At 44.8% G+C, this 20,081-nt stretch overlaps 2 protein-coding genes across 2 annotated transcripts; one reads left to right on the top strand and one right to left on the bottom strand.

Annotated features, from left to right (window-relative positions):
* The first annotated feature begins 531 nt into the window (after nt 1–531).
* Nucleotides 532–12,167, top strand: prom2 (prominin 2). Its single transcript, XM_076743874.1, has 24 exons — nt 532–689; nt 1,611–1,961; nt 3,949–4,013; nt 4,338–4,543; nt 4,739–4,859; nt 5,292–5,355; nt 5,482–5,571; nt 6,323–6,519; nt 7,176–7,250; nt 7,407–7,470; nt 7,567–7,723; nt 7,812–7,964; nt 8,069–8,192; nt 8,309–8,397; nt 8,619–8,703; nt 8,839–8,982; nt 9,091–9,159; nt 9,320–9,412; nt 9,527–9,580; nt 9,678–9,758; nt 10,469–10,537; nt 10,673–10,762; nt 10,884–10,996; nt 11,134–12,167. Exons 2-24 carry the CDS (start codon nt 1,700–1,702, stop codon nt 11,183–11,185), a joined length of 2,517 nt encoding a protein of 838 aa, XP_076599989.1. The 5' UTR covers nt 532–689; nt 1,611–1,699; the 3' UTR covers nt 11,186–12,167.
* A 1,872-nt stretch (nt 12,168–14,039) lies between these two features.
* hps6 (HPS6 biogenesis of lysosomal organelles complex 2 subunit 3) lies at nt 14,040–19,128 on the bottom strand. The gene has a single exon (XM_076743844.1). The coding sequence runs from the start codon at nt 18,777–18,779 to the stop codon at nt 15,969–15,971; it is 2,811 nt and encodes a 936-aa protein (XP_076599959.1). The 5' UTR covers nt 18,780–19,128; the 3' UTR covers nt 14,040–15,968.
* Nucleotides 19,129–20,081: the final 953 nt, after the last annotated feature.

Below are 20,081 nucleotides of genomic sequence, written 5' to 3' on the forward strand. Positions count from 1 at the left end.
GGAAAATAGAGTCTCTGAGCTGTTGCAAATAATGGTGACTGAAATATTTCTGAGGATTTCTTGGCAACCTTTAGATGTTATGTGCTCCCACAACTCCCTCTCCCAAGTGTGTCTTTCCCAGCTATCTTGGCCTGCATATTTGGGCTGTGTTGTTGCTTGTTTTGACACCACACCAGATGTGGACTGATTTCCTTGTCGAGTGCATGACCGAAAATTACCTTTCATATCCAGCATAAAAACCTTTTATCACAGGGAATAGACCAGATTGTTCTGGAAATTCATTTTGCTCTTCCTTGTTTCCCCCACTCCATGAACTAAACCCATGCTGCAATATAGCTGCTATTGGCCTAATTGTTCCTACCATGGGGGGGGGGGGGGATTTAACAAGCCTACACAATTCAGAATCCTGGAAAGAAACATTTATTTGCTTCCTTCTCGCCACTCTCACCCTTCCCCACGTTACTGCCTCCCTCTCTCCGTGTCTCCCTGTAAGACCCTCCCTCTCTCCCTCCTCTCCCTCCCTCTCTTCTTAGTGCCAGTGTTCTCCAGGCGAGCACGCAGTCAGCGACAACTTGTCAGCTGGAGCAGAGCATATCAGATTTCTACAGGACTGTGGGACTCACACACCCCTGCCTGAATTAGAGGAGATCAGAGCAGCAGAACTGCCCCTCACTGTCTGGCCAAAGAAGGTGAGTTGACTGAAAAGAAAACAGCTAAATGCTCCCTCGGCTCTCCTGCGTCTACATTTGGTTTTCTTCTGCATATCTATTCCTTTCCTATTTGACCTCTTTTCACTTTTTTACCCTCTCACTGCTGCTCACATGCTCTTACCTTGGCTAAATAGATCAGATGTGGATGAACTACTCAGACAGTTTGTTTCCAGAGCCCCAGTATGTACAGTAAATATCCTCAGGCTGCTGTGTGTTCGGTTAAGGATCATGTCCATACAGAGACGCATTTCTGTGATTTCAACAGCTTGCTTTAACCATAAGAGGAAGTAGATGTGCTCATTTGCTTTAGGGCCTTACCCTTGTTAAGTTATTTGCTTACGAGTGATACACCTACAAAAGATACCCAGTTGATAAGCATGTTTTTATAAATACGTGATATTCATATATCGTGCTGGAGTTTCGTGCAGGCAGAAGATGTTTCCCCTCTTGTTCTAATGTTCTAATAAGTGTTTTACAACTCTGAGAAACAAGCATGGGTTTGGATAAACAGAGGTGATGGAGGTATCTGAGGCAGCTTTTCTGTGTTTACACTGTGCACACAGAGGTGACACCCCAGCCAGACATGCTTCATCTGTCAATTTTTCCCAAGACTTTTCCTGTAACTTTTAAAAGTCAGCACCCCCTGTGCTCCATGACAGAAAACACAGAAGCATAAAAGAGAAGCTTAAAGGACGCTGTTGTTCTCAGACATGAAATACAAAATATCATTGTTCCGTCTCTTCTGCAAAACAGTTTTTTTCTGTTGTTGCCATTTTGTAACGAATTGCGCGGCGACCTCTGTCTCTGTGACTCAGTCTGTGGGTTTCTTCTCCAATCTGTAACTCTCCCGCCTCGTATGAGTGTGTCATTGTATTCTGTATTTTCTTTTCTTCCCTTCAGACGCGGATGAAGCCTGTGCCATGAGGTGATCACTCTACAAAACCTGTTTTGTCCGACCAAGTCTTTCCCCTCCCGTCTCACCTGTAGACATGGGGCTATGTGAGAGTATGAGGGGTTGGCGGTGGCAGGGTAGTGCCGCAGTGTTCAGGGCCGGAGTAGGAGTGCTGCTGCTGGGGCTCAGCCTGGCCCAGTCTGTCCCTCCGCACGCAACTTGCCCAGCGGCTGCTGCCCCACAGAGCCTCACCCAGCCCCACTACCAGGACACAGAAGGGGAGGGCACCATTGTGGGTTTCATGGCAGCTCTGGTCCAGTCCTTCCTGCACACAGTTCAGCCTAACCCCTTCCCTAAAGGTCAGTGTCATCACTATTACTCACTAAGTAAACATCCTGAACCTTTGATGCACAGAACTCCGTCTGCTTACTCATAGACTCTGTTTGAGGTCATGTAGCTCACAGGGCAACCAGGTGCTACTTCAATCACACTGGACAAATGCGACACATCACACTTAACCTTCACATCTGCCCCCGAGCTAACAATGCTCATACAAAAAAGGCGACAGGATTAGTTAACCAGTAAGCTAATGGAAATTCTTGTATTTGGCCAGTCAATCTTTAACCTTTATGCCCTGTTCTTTCAGCATGATGTTTCTTTGCGACTCAGACTTGTGTCACACCTGTGGTCTTTTGTCTGTCCCCGTGATGTGTTGTAATTGCTCCATAAACCCTTCTCTGTTCGTGTATTACTTCCTGCTCGGTATTGATTTCAAAATGTAAAACAGATGGACACAAGAACACGTCAAACAAGCTTTGTCTGTAGTCATTGTGCTCATCACGTTGGATATGGTGGTTTTTATGTTGATATTGTGAATGGATTTCAACCAGCAGCTGCTTAATGGCTCATAAAAAGACCTTTATTTCCGTCCATGTCAGCAGTAAGTGCTGACAGTTACTTGGACACTGTCTGCAATTGCTCTATAATGAGGCAAATGGTTTGATGGCTCCTTATAAACGGTGGATTTTTGCTTCACAATAAGCCACTAAGCTAAATTCTAACTCTGTGGAGTTCTTCCAGATGGCTAAAGGTCAATCATTGGGACTCATTCTTGATGAATTAAGAGGAGACACGACAGGTGAAAAGGATAAAAATGTAACTAATAGATAGAGTTGAAATTGCAAGTTTTCTAAAATTTTTGCATTTAATTAAATACGAGCTAGTTTGCATACATTTCCAGAACAGAAATCTGAACATTGGATAAAACTAGGGTCAAAAGTCATTTCTTTGACATGTTGGAGTTGGTTGAAGGTTTCTACAGAGGGAATTTGGGATGTCTCTTTTTATCACTTCATAAATCAGAAATTACTGTCAACAGACATAAAAAAGGGAGGAAAATGTGATAGAAATCGGGCTGTGAATGATGTATGAATTCTGTAAAACCCTTGAGAATATAGACTGGGATAAAACTGGAAAGTGCAGAAAGCCCATAACAAGCCCATTGCCTTTGGACATAACACTTGATTACTGGCAGTAAACTGGCAGACATGCTAACAGTTACAGCTCATGATAGAGCTGACAGAGTTTGATCTTTTCCTCAGATCTTTGCTCTTGTGTTTTAGGTTTTTGAAAGGCGCGGAAAAAAAAAACCAAAAAACACACCACCCTCCAAATTCTTGACATACTGAATCTTATCTCAGAGCTTCATGGAGACTGCATCAACATGTAGAGAAATGCAAAGCTTTTGAAACCCTCAAGCAGCTCACAGTAATGTTACATATGTAGTATTTGTTCACACCTCACTGTAATTCAGAGACTCCAGCAGAGATTGATATTAAATGTAAAGCACTTCAACATAATACACGGGAGGGTAAAGAAAGGGCAATGCAAAGCAGTGAGGTACAATGCAAATTTCCAGGACATGGCAGACTGCAGTCTGATGTGACAGGCAAACAGTGAGAACTGCACAAATAGTTTGTGTAAAGGACACCTGAACTTTTTCCTTCCTTCTCAGTTACCTTACCTGTGTTTTGTGATCAGGGGTCTGTGGGACCATAAACAGCAGGTTTTGTATTATTACTTTTTTGGTGTGTAAAAACACAATCTCTCCCAAAAGCTGTCCTGGTTTCCAAGTAACCACAAGTTGGGGGTGTCAGATTTCCACTTTTACAATGAGAGAGATTAAAATGTTTGTATGGAACACAGGACACATTATCCCCACCAGCCTGTCTTTTGTACGTGGATAACTGGGACAGGGACCGGCAGCGCAGGATAGAATTAGGCTACACTCAAAGTTACTCAAAAACAGATGCACAAAAAAACCTTTTCTCTCTGTTTTCTTTCTAGATCTGATCCTGAAAATAGTCAAGGACATTGACCAGGTGCATTCAAATCAAGAGCTCATCAAAGAAGTGAGTGGCTGTGCATGTTTTTCACATATTCCAGGATGTTGGAATAAACTTCTGACACACCCTCCTTAGAAATCCCCGGAGCTGGTAATCTGAGAAGATTTAATGTTAAAGCAGCTTTGTGCATATGACTGAAGTTACTGAGACTCTTTCATCCACTCTGATTGTGGACTGTCACCACAGTAAAGTAAAACTATCGTTTGGTGATGTGTCACTGCGTTTGACGTCACGACACACCACAATGACCTGCCTCTGTTCTGCCATCAAGGCCTTGAAATTGATATTTGTGCCATATTAGCTCTAATATCATCTGTTTTTTGTGTACAGACCCTGGTGTACGAAGTGGGTTTCCTGGTGTGCGCAGCCATTGGCGTCCTGTACATCGTTCTGATGCCCATAGTTGGTTTCTTCTTGGCATGCTGTCGCTGCTGTGGCAACTGTGGTGGGAAGATGTACCAGAAGCAGACGTCCTCTATTCACTGTCGCAGAAGAACCCTCTACTGGAGCGCATTCATCACCACAGTCATTATCCTGTGAGTGTGCGCGTGTGTGTGCTCTCATGTGTGTTTTTGAACAGCATAATGATGAGTTATCTGAAATTAGCATCGAAAAAAGACAGCTTGAATATGCATGCCTCACTGCCTGTGTGAATCTCCCTTGGATTGACTTTGTGTTCAAGACACAGTTTAATTGTGTCTGTGAATATGTGTGTGTGTGTGTGTTTGTAGTGCCGGGAACATATGCATGTTCAAAAGTAATGAAGCCCTCAATGTGAGCGTGGACCAGAGTCCAGTGGAGCTCAATAAAACTATAGACAACATCAACAACTTCCTCATTGTGGTGCCTCAGGTGAGAGAAACCCTCTTGCGGATTGAAGTGCATGTATGAGTGTGGAAATATACAAAGGTTAAAGGTCTGGGAAGGTCTTATTCTTTATCAGTGATGATGTTAAAACCATGAATGACTTTGTTGTCTCATGATGTCCTGCCCCTCTGCCATCAATGTGCTGTGAGAACAGACCCCCATGTCTCCAGTCAGTCCACTGATTAATGGCCAGCGCTGCGCTCTGCAGTGTCAATAGGCTTATCTCAAGATACAAGAGACTGGGAAAAGGTTGGAGGGAAAGACAGGGTCATGTTCTGTTTGTTCTTGCCCATTTGCAAAAGCTGTTTTGCATGATTAGCTCATGGAATCAGTCCTTGACATATTCTAGTTTGTAATTCAAGCCATATCTTGTGTGCACAGTTTGAAATAGTTTGTTTTTCCTCTGCCTATCTCCAGCAAGTGGACTACGTTGTGAATGAGAGCTCCAAAACCGTACAAGAGGTTACCAGAAACTTAGATGGTGAGAACAGGGAACTAGTAATGTAAAAATGGAGGAATCAATTTTCCTCTTTCTAACCGCTGTGATACAGCTTCTGCTCTCATCGCACGATTAACCATCTCACTCCTGTTTGTCTGAATAATTAAGGCATCGGATCTCAGTTGGGAACAGAGATCCAGGAGCGGTTGAGAGGAACCCTGGACCCAGCGCTGCGCTCAGTTAGACTTCTGGATCAAGGTATAGTGTACCTGCACGCTCTGTGCTGCTTCAGTCCGAGCATGTAAATGTTTGTGTACAAATTTGACTGGAGATCAGTAATCTGCTCATCAGTGCACTGTGCAGTTTCACTGCATTTCACTGCTTATGTCTTCAGTTAATGAATGCTTTAATAGAAAAGGAAAGAATAGAAAAGACATAAACAGAAACATACAAGTACAGAAATTCTAAAGCTGAAATGAAATGCAGTTATATGAAAGGGGTCTTTTTTTCTGTGCCCAAGGACCCTTCTCTCAGAATCCAACTACAAACTGAGGCCACATCAGATAAAAATGTAATCAAATAATAACAACACACATTTCTCTTCAATTCAAGTAGTTTCATTTCAAGTTTTTATTTAAGCTGCTGTAATTCCTCATTTTCCACCTCGACAAATTAAGTGCTGATTCATAATGTACTTGACGCGTTTCTTAACACTGCACGTCTGCTCTAACACAGAGCAGGCTCGGTGGAGCAGTACGGAAAATATTTTTAATGCTTCACTCAAAGCAGCTGGATGATATTTATCTTAATAATCAAGTTCCTGCTGTTTTCTCATAGTGTTCATGTTTTGTTTCAGAACTTCCTTTCATTTCAGCTTTTTAACTTGCTTGTGAATTCAAAGCAGCCATCTTCCAAAAAGGCCACAGATGAATGTCTTAAAGTGATTTTTATTTTTTGAACCTGTGCATATGCTGAGTAACAGTTGTCTGTTTTCTATTTGTGTGAGCAGAGGCTGTCAACATCAGTGTTAACCTGGACAAGCTGAACTCATCTTTGGCCCAGCTGCAGTCCAGCATGGACCGCCTCCAGGCCAATGTCACTGCTGTTAAAAATCAGATCAATCAGACTTTATCCAATACAAACTGTACAGGCTGTAACGCCCTGCATCCAGAGCTACAGAAGCTAACACTGGGTACCTCCATCTCTGTAAGTATACTGGTTTTGCATAACACAATGTGATATTCCTGTGTTTTTTTTTCTTGGATGGATGAATTAAAGGACCAAAGGCAAATTAAAATGAGGTTGGTTTGCACATCCACTCCTGTCAGCTCACTGGTTTTATGCAAAGGAGGAGTTAGGTTCCACTGCTGAGATTACGAATGTGCTGACGCGCAGACTAAGAATCAGCCCTGTTAGGCATCATCCTGAGGCAACAGGAAGTATCATTTATGCAATCAAACCCCCTCTGACGCAGGCTGACATGACACACATGATAATAGCGCTTCATTTTTGGCTTTGTCAGAACAGCTGATTTGTTCTCCTCCCATCTGTTCTGCTGTATTCCTCCTACGCTCCTGTGACACATGCAGACTCCCCCTTTCCTCTCCTCTCCTCATCAGTAGTTAAGAGAATGAGCTGTTTAAAATATGATCTTCATTATGACAACAGCAATAAGACATTGACCAAATTCGTTTGTACCAGCTTATTGAATTGTAGCTCTTTGATAACCTAAATGAAAACTTCTGTGCTTGTTTTTGCTGAAGTCTGCTGCCCCCTGCTGTTAGTTTAAAGCATAACACGTGCTTACATGTGACTGTTGGTCACAATGGTCGCACGTGTGTGACTCTTTTTGCTCTCCACAGAGTCCCAGCTTGAACGAGCTCAAGTCTGCAGTGGATGAAGTCAATAAAACAAACCTCAAGTCCAAAATCAAGGAGGTCAGTGACTTCTGACAATCAGAAACATGCTCATATTATCAGTCTTCACAATGTAATGCCTGTCTTTTTAACAAATCTATAATGTGGACACACAAATGCGACATTTCAAAAGTATTCACGTGATGAAAATGAATGTTCTGCTTATCTTCATTTCAGGTGGAGGACTATTTCAACAGCATCCCCCAGAGGGTGACCAATGAAACCAAGGATGCAGTTCAAAGTGAGTGGGCACAGTTACTCTCACAATACTTTCTTAACAAACATATAAGATCACTTTGAAAACATGTGTTTTTGTGTGTATTTGTGTGTTTTGCAGACAGCAAGCAGCTGCTGGGTGACATTGAAAAACAGATATCGCAGGTTACCAATGACATCCCTTTATCTGCTCTGACCAACGTGTCCGATACTCTGGACCAGGTGCAGAGAGAAATCGTCAAGGTCACGCCAGAGATCGAGAAAGTCGAGCAAATTAGGTAAAAAGCCTGGATGTTCAAGTCTTATGCCTGTGATCAATACAAGAAAAAGCCAAAAATCAGTCATTGTGTGTGTGTGCTTCTCCAGATGGGGAGTGGGTGTGCTCCTGTGCTGCGTGGTCCTCCTGGTGGTGGTGTGTAACCTCCTGGGTCTTGTCCTGGGCCCTCTGGGTCTGACATCCAAAACAGACCCTACAAAGCGCTCCTGCACGGCGGATTGTGGAGGCACCTTCTTCATGATGTGAGCGCTGGGTTGTCACATTGTTTTCCGACACATAGCCCATCTGTTTGAACTGCTTTGCCCCCTGAGCTCTGGTTTGATCTCTGACCTGGATGTGATTGCAGGGGTGCAGGTTTTAGTTTCCTCTTCTGCTGGCTGCTCATGATAGTGGTGCTGGTGCTGTTCCTGCTGGGTGGGAACATCTACACTCTGCTCTGTCAGCCCTGGAACAACGGACAGCTGCTAGAGGTATCAGTACTAAAACATATGCACGTACCTATATTTGGACGCATCAGAAATACAAAAACGCTGCAGATGTGTGCTCACTGTCTCAGTGTTAATATTACTGCCTCTTCTCTCCACAGTTAATTGAAACTCCAGATTTAATTCCAGGCTTGGAGATCGGTCCAGCTTTGGGATTGAAAACAAACATCAGTCTCCCTGATGTCTATAGGTATGTGATGCCACTTCGCCTCTCCCACTGGAACAAATGCATACACACATCCGTTCTACACCCGTCCATCCCAGAAGATAAAAAAAATGCATCATTTCTTCTTCTTTTTTTTCCTCTGCTGGTCTAAAGTCAGCAGGATTCAAAAAGCACATTAAATCCATAATTGTAATCAGGTGCTTGCCTTTGTAAACCTGATTCTGGCTTGATGTTAATGTTTACAGAGACTGTGAGAAAAACCAGCCTCTGTGGACAACACTCCACTTGTACGAGATCGTAAACCTTGAAGACCTGCTCAATGTGTCCAAAGTGAGTCTCCTGAAAGTCAAACCGGGAATAACTTTAAACATATGTTGAAATTCTTCATCTTTGTCTGATCTAACCTGTATCATCACTTGCATTGTTCGTTTCCTTCTCTCATTCCCCTCTCTGTCGGTCACACAGTACACAGAGCAGATCCAGCAGTACTTTGAGGATTCAGACATCACTTTGTCCACCATCACTCTCCTGAGCCCTGAAGTGAAAAAACAGCTCATCAACTTCTCCACCACGGCTCAAGATTTTGACTCCACGGCCATCACACAGCAGGTATGCATTATTGATCGGTTTCCATGTATCTCTGTGTGGACGTACTGTTACATGTTTCCATGTGGAACTGTGTAATTGTGATCCTTTGTTGTTGCTTGTCTCTCTCAGATGAACAACATTTCCAGCATCAATCTGAATACAACAGCAGATGAACTTGATAAGCTCGCCAGTAATCAAGTGAGTCACAAGACAATAACATAAAACACAATCCTCTGTTAATATTTTACATTTGACTCTGCTTTTCTGCACTCTAAACACATCACATGACTCCTAACTCAGTAAGTGTTTTTTGATGCCCACATTCTATCTACGTAACCAGCCATTTTCTTATTGCTAGACGGACAGTAATATTAAAGAAGAGCTCCGGAAGGAGGCCAGGGACCTGAGGCTGATCCAGTCTGACATAGAAACAACCATCACCCCACAGCTGGTGAGTAGCTCGCTCTATCTCGACTGGAATCTCTCCTCATTCTGGTTCTCCTTTTTCCCCATGTTGGTCATCCATCTGAATTTAAACATAGACATCTACTGCTTTTGCCCTCAGGAAAACCTCAACTCGACCATCAAGAGCCTTCGATCCACCGCCGAGAAAATCAATGTGAGTACACCGTCTAACACCTGGAACTGCCAAGAATAAAGATCATTCTCCTCTCCCTCCTTCTGCGGCTTATTCCTCTCCTCTCTGGCTCTTCCAGGGAACAGTGGGGGAGGTGCTGAGCAACGTGGAAGTGGCACAAGACTTCCTCAACACAAATACGACACAGATCGTGGAGACCGTGAGTAGAGCCACGAGTCACATGAGGTAGAGGAAAAAGTGCGCCATGTGGTCTGTTAATGCCTGTGGTCGGTCAGTCATTTAGCCAGAGGGGGGCGAGGGGGAGGTGCTGTGGCCCAGTGAGTATGGGTGTGCTGCTTGTAGTTGAAACAATGTGTTTGTTGGCTCCACATCCACAGGGCATGGATTACATTTAGGGTGCAATTGTATTAGTCGTCAGTTGTAGTCATGCATGCTTTGAAGTGAAGCAGATGTACTGAAGGGTCCGGGATGACCTTTAGGGACTATTTTATTTGTTAGGTCCAGCTCGTAGGACTGAAAACTGAACGTATCACACCAGTTCTTCAGTGTCTGCACTAACCTCTAGTGTGTTCTACCATGTGAAGCCTCATCTGGTGGTCTGGATCCAAACTAAACATGGAGAAACAACTGACTTCAATGACCTTTAAATCCACTATCTTTGTCGACGAATCCTTTCAATTTTAATGCTTTATGCAAAGTACTTTGAACGCTATATGAATATACTTTCCTAATTTTCTTGCCTTGCCTAATCATAATGCCATTGCCGTTATTTACGGGTCACTTCAGAGGATTTTACCCAGAATTCCACTTGCTGAGATGGCTAGGCATTCCATTGATTCCTCATGACTCTCCACTGTAAAGCAGGGAGAATGTGTGGAATTCACTCTGCTCTCTCTCTGTCGTTCTCAGGAAAGCAGAAAGTTTCTGGACTGTCAGCTGCATTACTTTGTTGTTTACGCTGACTGGGCCAACCTCACGGTAAAGTCTGTTCAGATTTTTTTTTACGCTTTTAACATACTTTGCACGCACTTAAAGAGGATTAAGTATGTGTCCAGTGATTTTGTAAACGAATGACCTTTTTGCACAGTTAGTGACGTGTGCGTTCTCTCTCAGATCACACAGCAGGTGGGCCGCTGTGGGCCGGTGGCAGGAGCTGTGGACTCTGTTGAGATTATCCTTTGCTCAAACATGGTGGAGTCTCTGGTGAGGATCAGATGCATTTAGACCCACACCTACAGCCTAATTCATGGAAATACAGTAGTTTGAGAAAATTGCTTTCCTTTTTTCTGCATAGTATTCACCCATTGTCTCTGTCTCTCTGTAGAACGCGTTCTGGTTCAGTCTGGGCTGGTGCATGATCTTCTTCATCCCCAGCATCATCTTTTCTATCAAACTAGCCAAATACTACAGGAAAATGAAGTACTCTGACGTCTATGAGTAAGTAACACAAACAAAAAAACTGCAAGCAAGCGTGTGCTGGATCTGATACACACTGCTGTATTCATGAATTGCATGACTGATTCGTTTGACTGTACCAGCCTGCCTTTGACTAACGTTTGTGTCTCTTTATCCAGCGACCGCATAATCATGAACCACATCCCGCGGGCCCAGATGAAATTCACCTGAGAAGACAGCATATGTGCATCTTTAAAAGACTGCAGGCACAACTGCGGCATCGCTTGACAAAATCACAACACATGGCGCACTCCTGCACAGATGTGGCACGTTCTCGCTCTGGTGGAAAGACTGAAGCTGAAAAAAGGGTTGGGTTACCTACTGTTTTAATTCCGTGTTTCACCATAAGATGGAGAAGCAAAGCCACTTATTAAGGGACGGCAGAGGTCATAAAATACATTTTATACACTACATGCAGTATCTTTGAATTGAGCTCAGGAGGACACAGGGCGTAAGGGAATCTGCAGGGATTTTATTTGCATCATTTTTGTTTCATTTATTGTATCACATCAGTGATTTGGATGCATTTGATGTGATGAACTGTGAGCTGCTGCTGGATTCTGAATTGTCAAGCTGATTTTTGGTGACAGTTGATCACATTTACTTGGTTGTATGTAGTCATGTTGGTGTGCAGTGCTCTCAGAGAAGGCAGCAGTGTTGTCACAGTGCAAACTGGCATTTGCGACATGCCAGCCTCTGCTTGTACACTACAGAGGTTTGGCAACATAAGTCCAGTGGGAAACACTTTTTAATGAAATTCTTACTTACACTTGCACTAGTATTGGAAATCAAAGCACAATTTCCTACATAAATCATGAAATGATTACTTTTTTTTTTTTTTACGTGCCAGATGTGACTGGTGTAACTGATGCCACCACATCACTGCCGTTTGCAAACCACACAATGCAACTATAAAGTGTTTTGATACCGTTCTCAAATATGTTGATGTAAATATTGATTTTGCCTGATGTGATTCGTGATCTGAAAATGATGGTTTTTGTACTTTGTACCACTTTGTACTTAATAGTAGATTATGTTTTACTTCTCTGTTATACAGCACTTTATATTGTCTGTTTGCTCAATGTGATCAAAAGGTTGGGAACATTTCTGCCCGCTGTTGTGAAAACTACTGTAAGTAAAAACTGTCACTGAGTCTGCTGTGCATTTTTCAACCATTTAGCCGTAACATGAGAGGAATCTCACAGATCAGACGTTGTCCATTTTCCATGCTGCCCATGAAAGGACTTTTCACAGTGCACATTTTCAGGCCAGTATGTCCCTCTGGATCCTACACGAACCTTCATCACACTGCGACTGCATATTTAAGTCTCTGTACTGTCCCATAGTTAATGTGTGACAGTGGAGCAGTCATCGTCTAAATCGACAGCACAGAGGTTCTCAACAATTCAAATCCAGCTTTTCTCTGTGGCGCTTGCATACTGTTTGCATCAATGATGCATCCGACCCTTCAGCATACAAATTAAATCACAGCCTGTGGGGGAAAGCATCTATTTAAGATGAGGCTGATGATCCATACACTATTTTATAGTCCAATCATGCGAGACAACAAGCAGCAGTGTGGTTGTTAAATCTGTAAACTCCATTAAGTAGTATACTAAAATGTATTTTCAGCTCCTACAAGCTTCAGTGTTGCTTTTCTGTTGGAAATTCCCTCTTGTGTGAAATATAAATTAACTTTACCCTGAGAAACCTCTTAATATAAGTGATAAAAATATCCCTTAATGCCGTTATCCCTCTGCGTAGTCAGCTGTTCAGAGACAAGCAGAGGACAACAGGCTTGAAATTATTGTTTACAGGATGCCATCTATAATTAGAACAAGGTAATCGATGGCATTACAGCCCCAGCGTGACTCAGAACCTTGTAACACGAGAGGCTGGAAGCAGAGGAAAAAAAAAACGTGACATGAGGTGAAACAGAAAGGGAGGAGGGATGGAGAATGGAGCTATCAGGTTATGAATTTCTGCAGCTCTCTGCCGTTTTGTTGCCCTTTGGGAAGACTCAACATCTCTTTAACCTCTGCCTCTTACACTGAAGACGCACTTATTGTCCTCCACTTTCTATCTCTGCACTTACTCCCCTCCTGTGATCACACCCTCACATCCCCATGTGGAACCTGCCTATTTGCTGCGAGGACCAGCAGTGCACTCAGTGTCCGACCTGTGTGTTTGTTGTTATCAGAGTTAGTTAAAAGAGGCGGCCTCTGATCCAGAAGCTTAATGGAACAGCTGAACATTCCTCTTATGAGCCCTGACCATGGAAACATTTGAGTGCATTTACACACTCAAATCTGACTACTACACACACACACACACACACACACACACACACACACGCACACACGCACACACACACACACACACGCATAGGACTGCAGCTGTAAGTGGATTTACCCATGGAAGGGATATGGTGAAACTCAGAAATGGGGCCAGTGGATGAATGAACTGTGTGTACAAGACCTCAAATGCTGGCATAAGCTTTTACATCAGAAGACTGCTTTTCAGGTTAACTGTAAGCCTAAAAGAGCATCTTTGGCATTTTAGCTGCTTCAGATTGATTAGTGCGTGATTTGTCAGCTAGACCTGTTGTTGTGCGGCGGTGTGAATGGAGTATGCTGACAGAGCTGAAAAACCCAGACCTACAGCTATCTGTGGGAACAGGGACTTAGCAGGTAGGCGACAATGACATGTTTAGAGGTACCATTAAAAAGAAGCTAGCTGACACACAAAATGTTTTGTTCACTGGCCGCCTGTTCAGTTCCTCATGCATCAGGGATGTCACAGGAACATAACACAATCTACCATAACGCCACGAGTGCAATCAAAACCTCAGGTTCAACACTGAACACTGGGAGCTTTGCATTTGTTGCAAAGCTTCTGATGTCCAGTGTTGTTGAAGTAACTTAACATGTAAAACTCGGGACAGCAAACAGAAGTTTTATCTTCAGTTTAATAACGTACAGCATCCATTCTTAAATACTTTTAAACGTTTTCTTTTTTCTCACCGAAAGTTAACAAGGAAGCGACATGTGAAACTTTGCCACGCAAACCCAGGAGGAATTCCTATTTATTAACAGAAACCAGAAGCAAACTTTAAGGCAAATTAATGTTTAACATCCGAACAGCCATAACATCAGGCGGAGCGGCCTGTGTGGGGAAGTCAGGGAGTTCCCGGTGACTCTCAGATGGGCTCAAACACGTCTGGCACACAGTGAAACTCCTAGCACCGAACTGAAACCTTTCGCACAGATGTTGTTGTGCTAGTTCCAATGTACAGCTTGAAATGACACTATTAACACACCAATCAGACCAGAGCAAGAAATGAGCGTACTGAAATGAAAACATCATAAAAACAACCTTTGACCTCATCAAAAAACCCAGACACACTGCACTCTACGATACAGAGAACGGATCCTCTGATCGACCCCCAGCTCTTTCTCCTGAATGAGAGCAAAGCTGAGGAGACGCAGCAGGAATGTGACACTAGCCTGTAAATGAGGAGCAGCACTGTGAAAGGCACTCTGATTGTTCCGCAGCATTTTGGAGTCTGATTGTCACTTACTTTTAGTCGTCTTCCAAAGATTGCAAAAAACGGATGACATTTTGTTTTAGAGAGCTTCACAGTTACAGAGAAACACTTTGACTGTAACACACGACACAAACTGCTGCAGCAGAAAGCATTAACAGAGGCATCAAAGACAACAGGCACTTAAATATGCTTTTTGTTCCCAGCACTTAATCAGAAAACATTCACCTCGACAGATGCACAAAAAGCACGGTACAAACGATACTGACTGGGGTTACATACTGTTTAAAAGTGCAATCGGTTTCAGAGCATGGCGAAAAGTACATGCACACGGAGACAGAGGGCCTAACATCTCTAATAACATTAACCTCACCGGGTCTGTGAAGGAACACGTACATGACCTTATGCAAGCAGCAGGGTGCCTGTGTTAGTCACAATGTGCCCCCCCCACACTCAAATCCTAACAGAATTAGCTCGGCAATTCAATTTAAACTCCAACTGTGAGTCACTTTGACTGGCTATTGGCTCTGGAATGTCCTGTGAGGGAGCAGAGTGGACAAGATGGAGTCTGGAGGGACAAATGGAAAAAAGGAAGCAAAAGCCAGACAGGCAGACTGCTTCGGTTTGGTTTAAAGGTGGTCAACGGTGCTGAACCAACAGCATATCTAATATGTTAAGGACAAAACCAGAAGTCAGTTAAGGAACCTTGGACCCTGCCAACCCCCCCCCCCCTTCTAAATCATACCGCACTTAAAACAAACATTTGAACACAAAGGCCAGCTTGTTTGGATAACAGTCAGTAGATTACCCATCGCATGAGCACACTTTGAAATCAACAAGTTAAAGGCAGAAATGCTTGGCTTTGTAGCCAAGTTAGAGGACATCAGCTACTTTACAGGCAAAGTAAAAGAACATTCTACGGATACGATAAACCCCAAATATGGGAGTTAGTGGCTTTGTTTTTCACTGAGCAGATAAACATAGGCTATACTGTCTGAGCACAATATATTATCATCTGTTGATGGCATTCTGATAAAGGCTTATTCAATGCAAGTCTATGCAATAACATTCTCATCCACGTGCAGTTAAGGCTTAAGAGATAAATAACAATGCAGACACAGTATGTACACATTAAGGCTTAAAATTACCTGCAGTATTTACACTGGTAAGACCTTCAGTAGTCATTTCATAGTTTCTAGTAGTCATGCTTCATCTGACATTACCAATCGTTTTAAAAAAACACCATCAAATATCACAATTGACTGCATTATACTGATGGTACCTGTAGGATACTGGTATTACTTTATACTGATTGTCAACACACACACAGCTTCACGGTTTATTCAGATTATGTGTGGAATGTGTTACGAGTTGTTCTCTATATTGAGTGTTTGTCCATTTTTGTGTCAATCACACTGGATTAGCAGGTACTGCCACCCCAGCCGTTGAGACAGGTGTGTGCGTGGACGACTGCTGTTCAGGTGTTTGTGTGAGCAGAGGTGGGGCGATGTCGCCGCCCAGAGCTGAGTCTGTGGACTCTGTGACAGCCGTGGGCTGCTCTGCAGGCTGGCGAGGAGGTGCAGGAGGGGGGAACGATGGCGATTGGAGGATGTCTACGTAGCGCTGGCTAGGCTTTGTCTCTCTCTGAAGGACTTTTCTCAGCAGAGGTTTCAGCAGCCCGATGGTCAACTGGCTGCTCTGGGGGTCCACAAAGGGGGCGGGGGATGAAGAGCTGGCGCTGGACATGGAGAAGGAGGAGGATGAAGTGGTGGTGTGAGGAGGCGGGAGATTTTTCAGCACCAAGTTGAGGATAGTGGTGACAGTGAGGTCCTCCGGGCACAGCACCCACAGCAGGTCCAGATACGGGTCCAGGTCTCTGTGCTGGGCCACCTCACATAGCAGAGTAGTAAAAATCTCCTTGTTGAGCAGTGGACTCTGCTTGCAGAACTTCTGGGCCACCTGCATGACCCTCTCCCACTGCTGCTTGGCCATGAGGATCCTCAGAGCCTGGAGGATGGCGTTGGGCCGCCCACTGACCAGCAGCAGCTCCACCTCCAAGTCCTGGTGCTGGTCTCTGTCTGGGCTCAGGCTGGACAAGACGCACAGGGCTCGTTTGTAGAGTGGCACGTTGTTCTCCCCGCCCTCCCCTCCCCGCACACCAGAGAAGCTCCAGGAGGAAGAGGCCAGGCTCAGGCCCAGGCCAGCTGAGCCCTGCTGCTGCTGGGCGAGCTCCAGGAATCTGGGCAACCAGCTGGGCTGGAAGTGGAAAACTGAGCGGCAGAGGAGCTCAAACACGGGGAGGGCAGCATGGGGGGTGGCGCTTGTAGGTTTGGCTTTGCAGTTGGCAACGTGATCGCCTTTGATGCTATGATTGTGTTTTGGCCTGCCGTTTGTGAATGGGAGGGAGGCCGGGCTGCTGGTCATCACAGCGGGACTCAGGACAGTTTTCCACACGTCTGGAGGAGCCCTGCTGGACAGACAGCCCTCCCCGTTGTAGTGCAGCTGAAGGGCGGCCTGCACCGCCCTCCACACCTGGCGGGGGAAGATGTTGAAGATGGAGTTGAGGTAAAGCAGAGCATCTCTATCCAGCTCTGAGGATGACAGCAGCCTCCCTACCTCTTTCTCAACTAGACTCTCACACACTGCCTCCACCTCTTTCACACTCCCTCTCACTAAACTGCCCTTCACCTCCTCCAGAGAGACCAGAGCTTTGAGCTCAGCCTCCAGAGAGCCCATTAGTTTATCTTGCCCCGCTGTGCATCCAACACCTCCATTCTTGGACAGCTCTGCACCTTTCTGTCTTGACCCGATGCTGAGGTAGTTCCTGAGGATGGAGGCTAAAGAGATGGGAGCCTGAAACCTACCTCCTTTCTTCAGCGTGTCCACAGTGAGCTGGGTGCTGCTCAGGCTCCTCTGCTGGTAGTATTTACAGGCCTCCTCAAAGACAGCCTCCACCAGGAGAGCTCCAGGATGAATGCTCTCCACTGTGCTGAAGCCAGGCTTTGTCTTAGAGTTGCACTCTCTGGAGTCAGTCTCCTTGTTCACAACCACAAAAAGTCCAGTTTCTGAGAGCAGGTGAGGTGCGAATCTTTCCGCCCGGTTCACATACAATACTGCCTCTCTCTTCAGCATGATCTTGTCCAGCTCTCTGCCACAGTTCACGTCGATCAGATGCAGGCTTTGCCCTATCAGCAGCGCGAGGGTGTCCTTGTACAAGCAGAGGCTAGTGTGAGTGCCACATTTTACCAAGCAGTTGTCTGCCAGTTTGAACACCTGCCGCAGCACCCCATCTTTCTGCAGGAGACACACCCAGCCCGAGCTGAGCAGCAGCAGCAGGCCTCCACAGGCTGTCAGGGAGAAGTCAAAGATCTCAGGTGGTTCTAGAGTTGATAAATATCCCAAACAGTCTGTCACCAGCCTCTTAAAGTCAGACTCTTTAGCCGAAAGCCTTTTTAGGGGAGTGTTTTTACATGTGGTGCTAACTGTGAAGGAGTCGTGGCGAGGGGACCAGGAGAGAAAAAAACTGGAGATGCTCAACAGCGGCTTTGCTTTCAGATCAGGGATAAGATGCACATTCTCGGCCGAGCCGACCACAGTGAATTTAGGATTGTTGTGGAGAGTGATTTTCACTCCCCCCAGGCTGACAGCCCCCTCCTCCACCTCGAAGTCACGTCTGCAAACACAGTATCTCAGCTTATTCCTGGTGGAGCTCAGGGCAGGGGAGCTTTCTGAAGGCGGCCTCTCCTCACACCAGATGATAAGATTGGAGCAGGCACAGACAGACACCACTCTTGCTCGGGGGCTGTTGCACAAGTCTGATGTTTGCAGGAGATGCCAGCCAGGTTTGCACTCCCGGAATTTCCAAAACTCAGCTTTTCCATCCTCATAAACCACTGCCACCACTGCGTCTCTGCTGCTGCTGCTGCTGCTGTTATTATGGTCCAAATAGAAGATATCCACAATAGGCACAGTTCGTGTCAGCCACAAATCCGGCTTCTTCTGGTTCTGGGCCAGCTGGGTTCTTTCATACTTGTCAAAAGTCACAAGACCGACCTTAGGCTTGCGGAGGATAACATGGATGTGACGTCCATCTGGGCTCAGGCGAACATTTGACAGACTGTTTTTGAGCTCGTTATTGGTCAGTTTAAAGATCTCAGGCAGCTCTTTACCGCCAGTATAGTCCCCGAAATCTGACAGCTGCTCCAACACCAACCGCGCCATGTTCCCAGCCTAGGCAGCGGAATGTAACTTGTACAATTAACTCGCCAAGACGTATGAACTAGCCTGCTAGCTTAACTGGCACATAAATCTGACCTGGCTTCGCCGGAGAGGCTAAACTAACTGCATCCCGTCAGGTCCGACTGGAGGCTTCATGCCGTTGTTAACGCTGGTGCGGAAGGATACATCGTCCGACACCCTTCGACCCCGCTAACCCCATGTCGGTAGACGACAACGGAGCTAAACTGTTAGCTGACAGCAACCACTGAAAAAGTTTTAAAGCCCAGAGCAGAAAGGCACTTCAGTCATCCCGATGCTATGCTAGTACTCCCCTTACATCACGGGATTGTTCATTTCCGGATACCGAGGACGCTTTGCATAAGAGGAGGAGCCGCACGATGACACGAAGGCTAACAAAGATTTTGAAGAGGCGGAGAGAAGAGTAACCCACCGCCGTGCATCGGCCTTCAGTCAGCCGTTTAGTCCAACTGCTAAGTGTAGTGTGAGGCTAAGCAGAGTTAACCATCTTGACATCTTTGTGTTGAAAAGAAAAATAACATTTTATCTTGAGCAAACAGCAGCTATGTGAAAAATCTGTTTGACCGCAGGAGGCCACCGTAACCACTCAAGTACTCATCGATGAATCGCAAACTCTTGCTGAAATCATGATGAAATTTTGTCATGTTTGAATTCTCATTAGTATTGTGTCCGTGTAATTTGACCTGGAAAAACGACAATCAAAATATCAGACTCACTCAGTTTTGCTATCTGCTGCTGAAATGTTACAGGGAAGTGAATCCACAGTTATTTATAGACAATTTGTCATGACTAGTAATTTTGTCACAGAAGAAGCAGAAGAAAACAAAGTATTTTTAGAAGAAGCAGAAGAAAAAGACACCAGTAACAACATTTCTACATGTTTGTTCTCTATTACGTGTTAGCATTTTTCATTTCATTTCACTTTATTGTTATTGTCTCTCTGGCTGTTGTGATTCAGCAGCATGTTTCGCAGCCTGTTTAGCAGCACCTGCAGCCCTGAAAGCTTCTAGTCAATCTGAAACACAGCTGTTGCACCACTATCTAACTGCCTGCTTTGATGACATGTTTCATGTCAAAATGGGGTCTTGAGCTGTGTGCTTATGAATTAGATTTTCAGTCAGTTCATTATGTTGTGTGCTTCTGTTGTGAGTCTTGAGTAATTTGTACCTTGCTTTGACTGCTAAATGATTAGTCAATACACCATTCAGGTGTGTCTATCTTGATCAAAAGATACTGAACTGCTCTCAGATCCAGCTTCAGTAGCTG

Source organism: Chaetodon auriga, chromosome 11 (assembly GCF_051107435.1).
Source record: "Chaetodon auriga isolate fChaAug3 chromosome 11, fChaAug3.hap1, whole genome shotgun sequence".
Lineage (NCBI taxonomy): Eukaryota > Metazoa > Chordata > Actinopteri > Chaetodontiformes > Chaetodontidae > Chaetodon > Chaetodon auriga.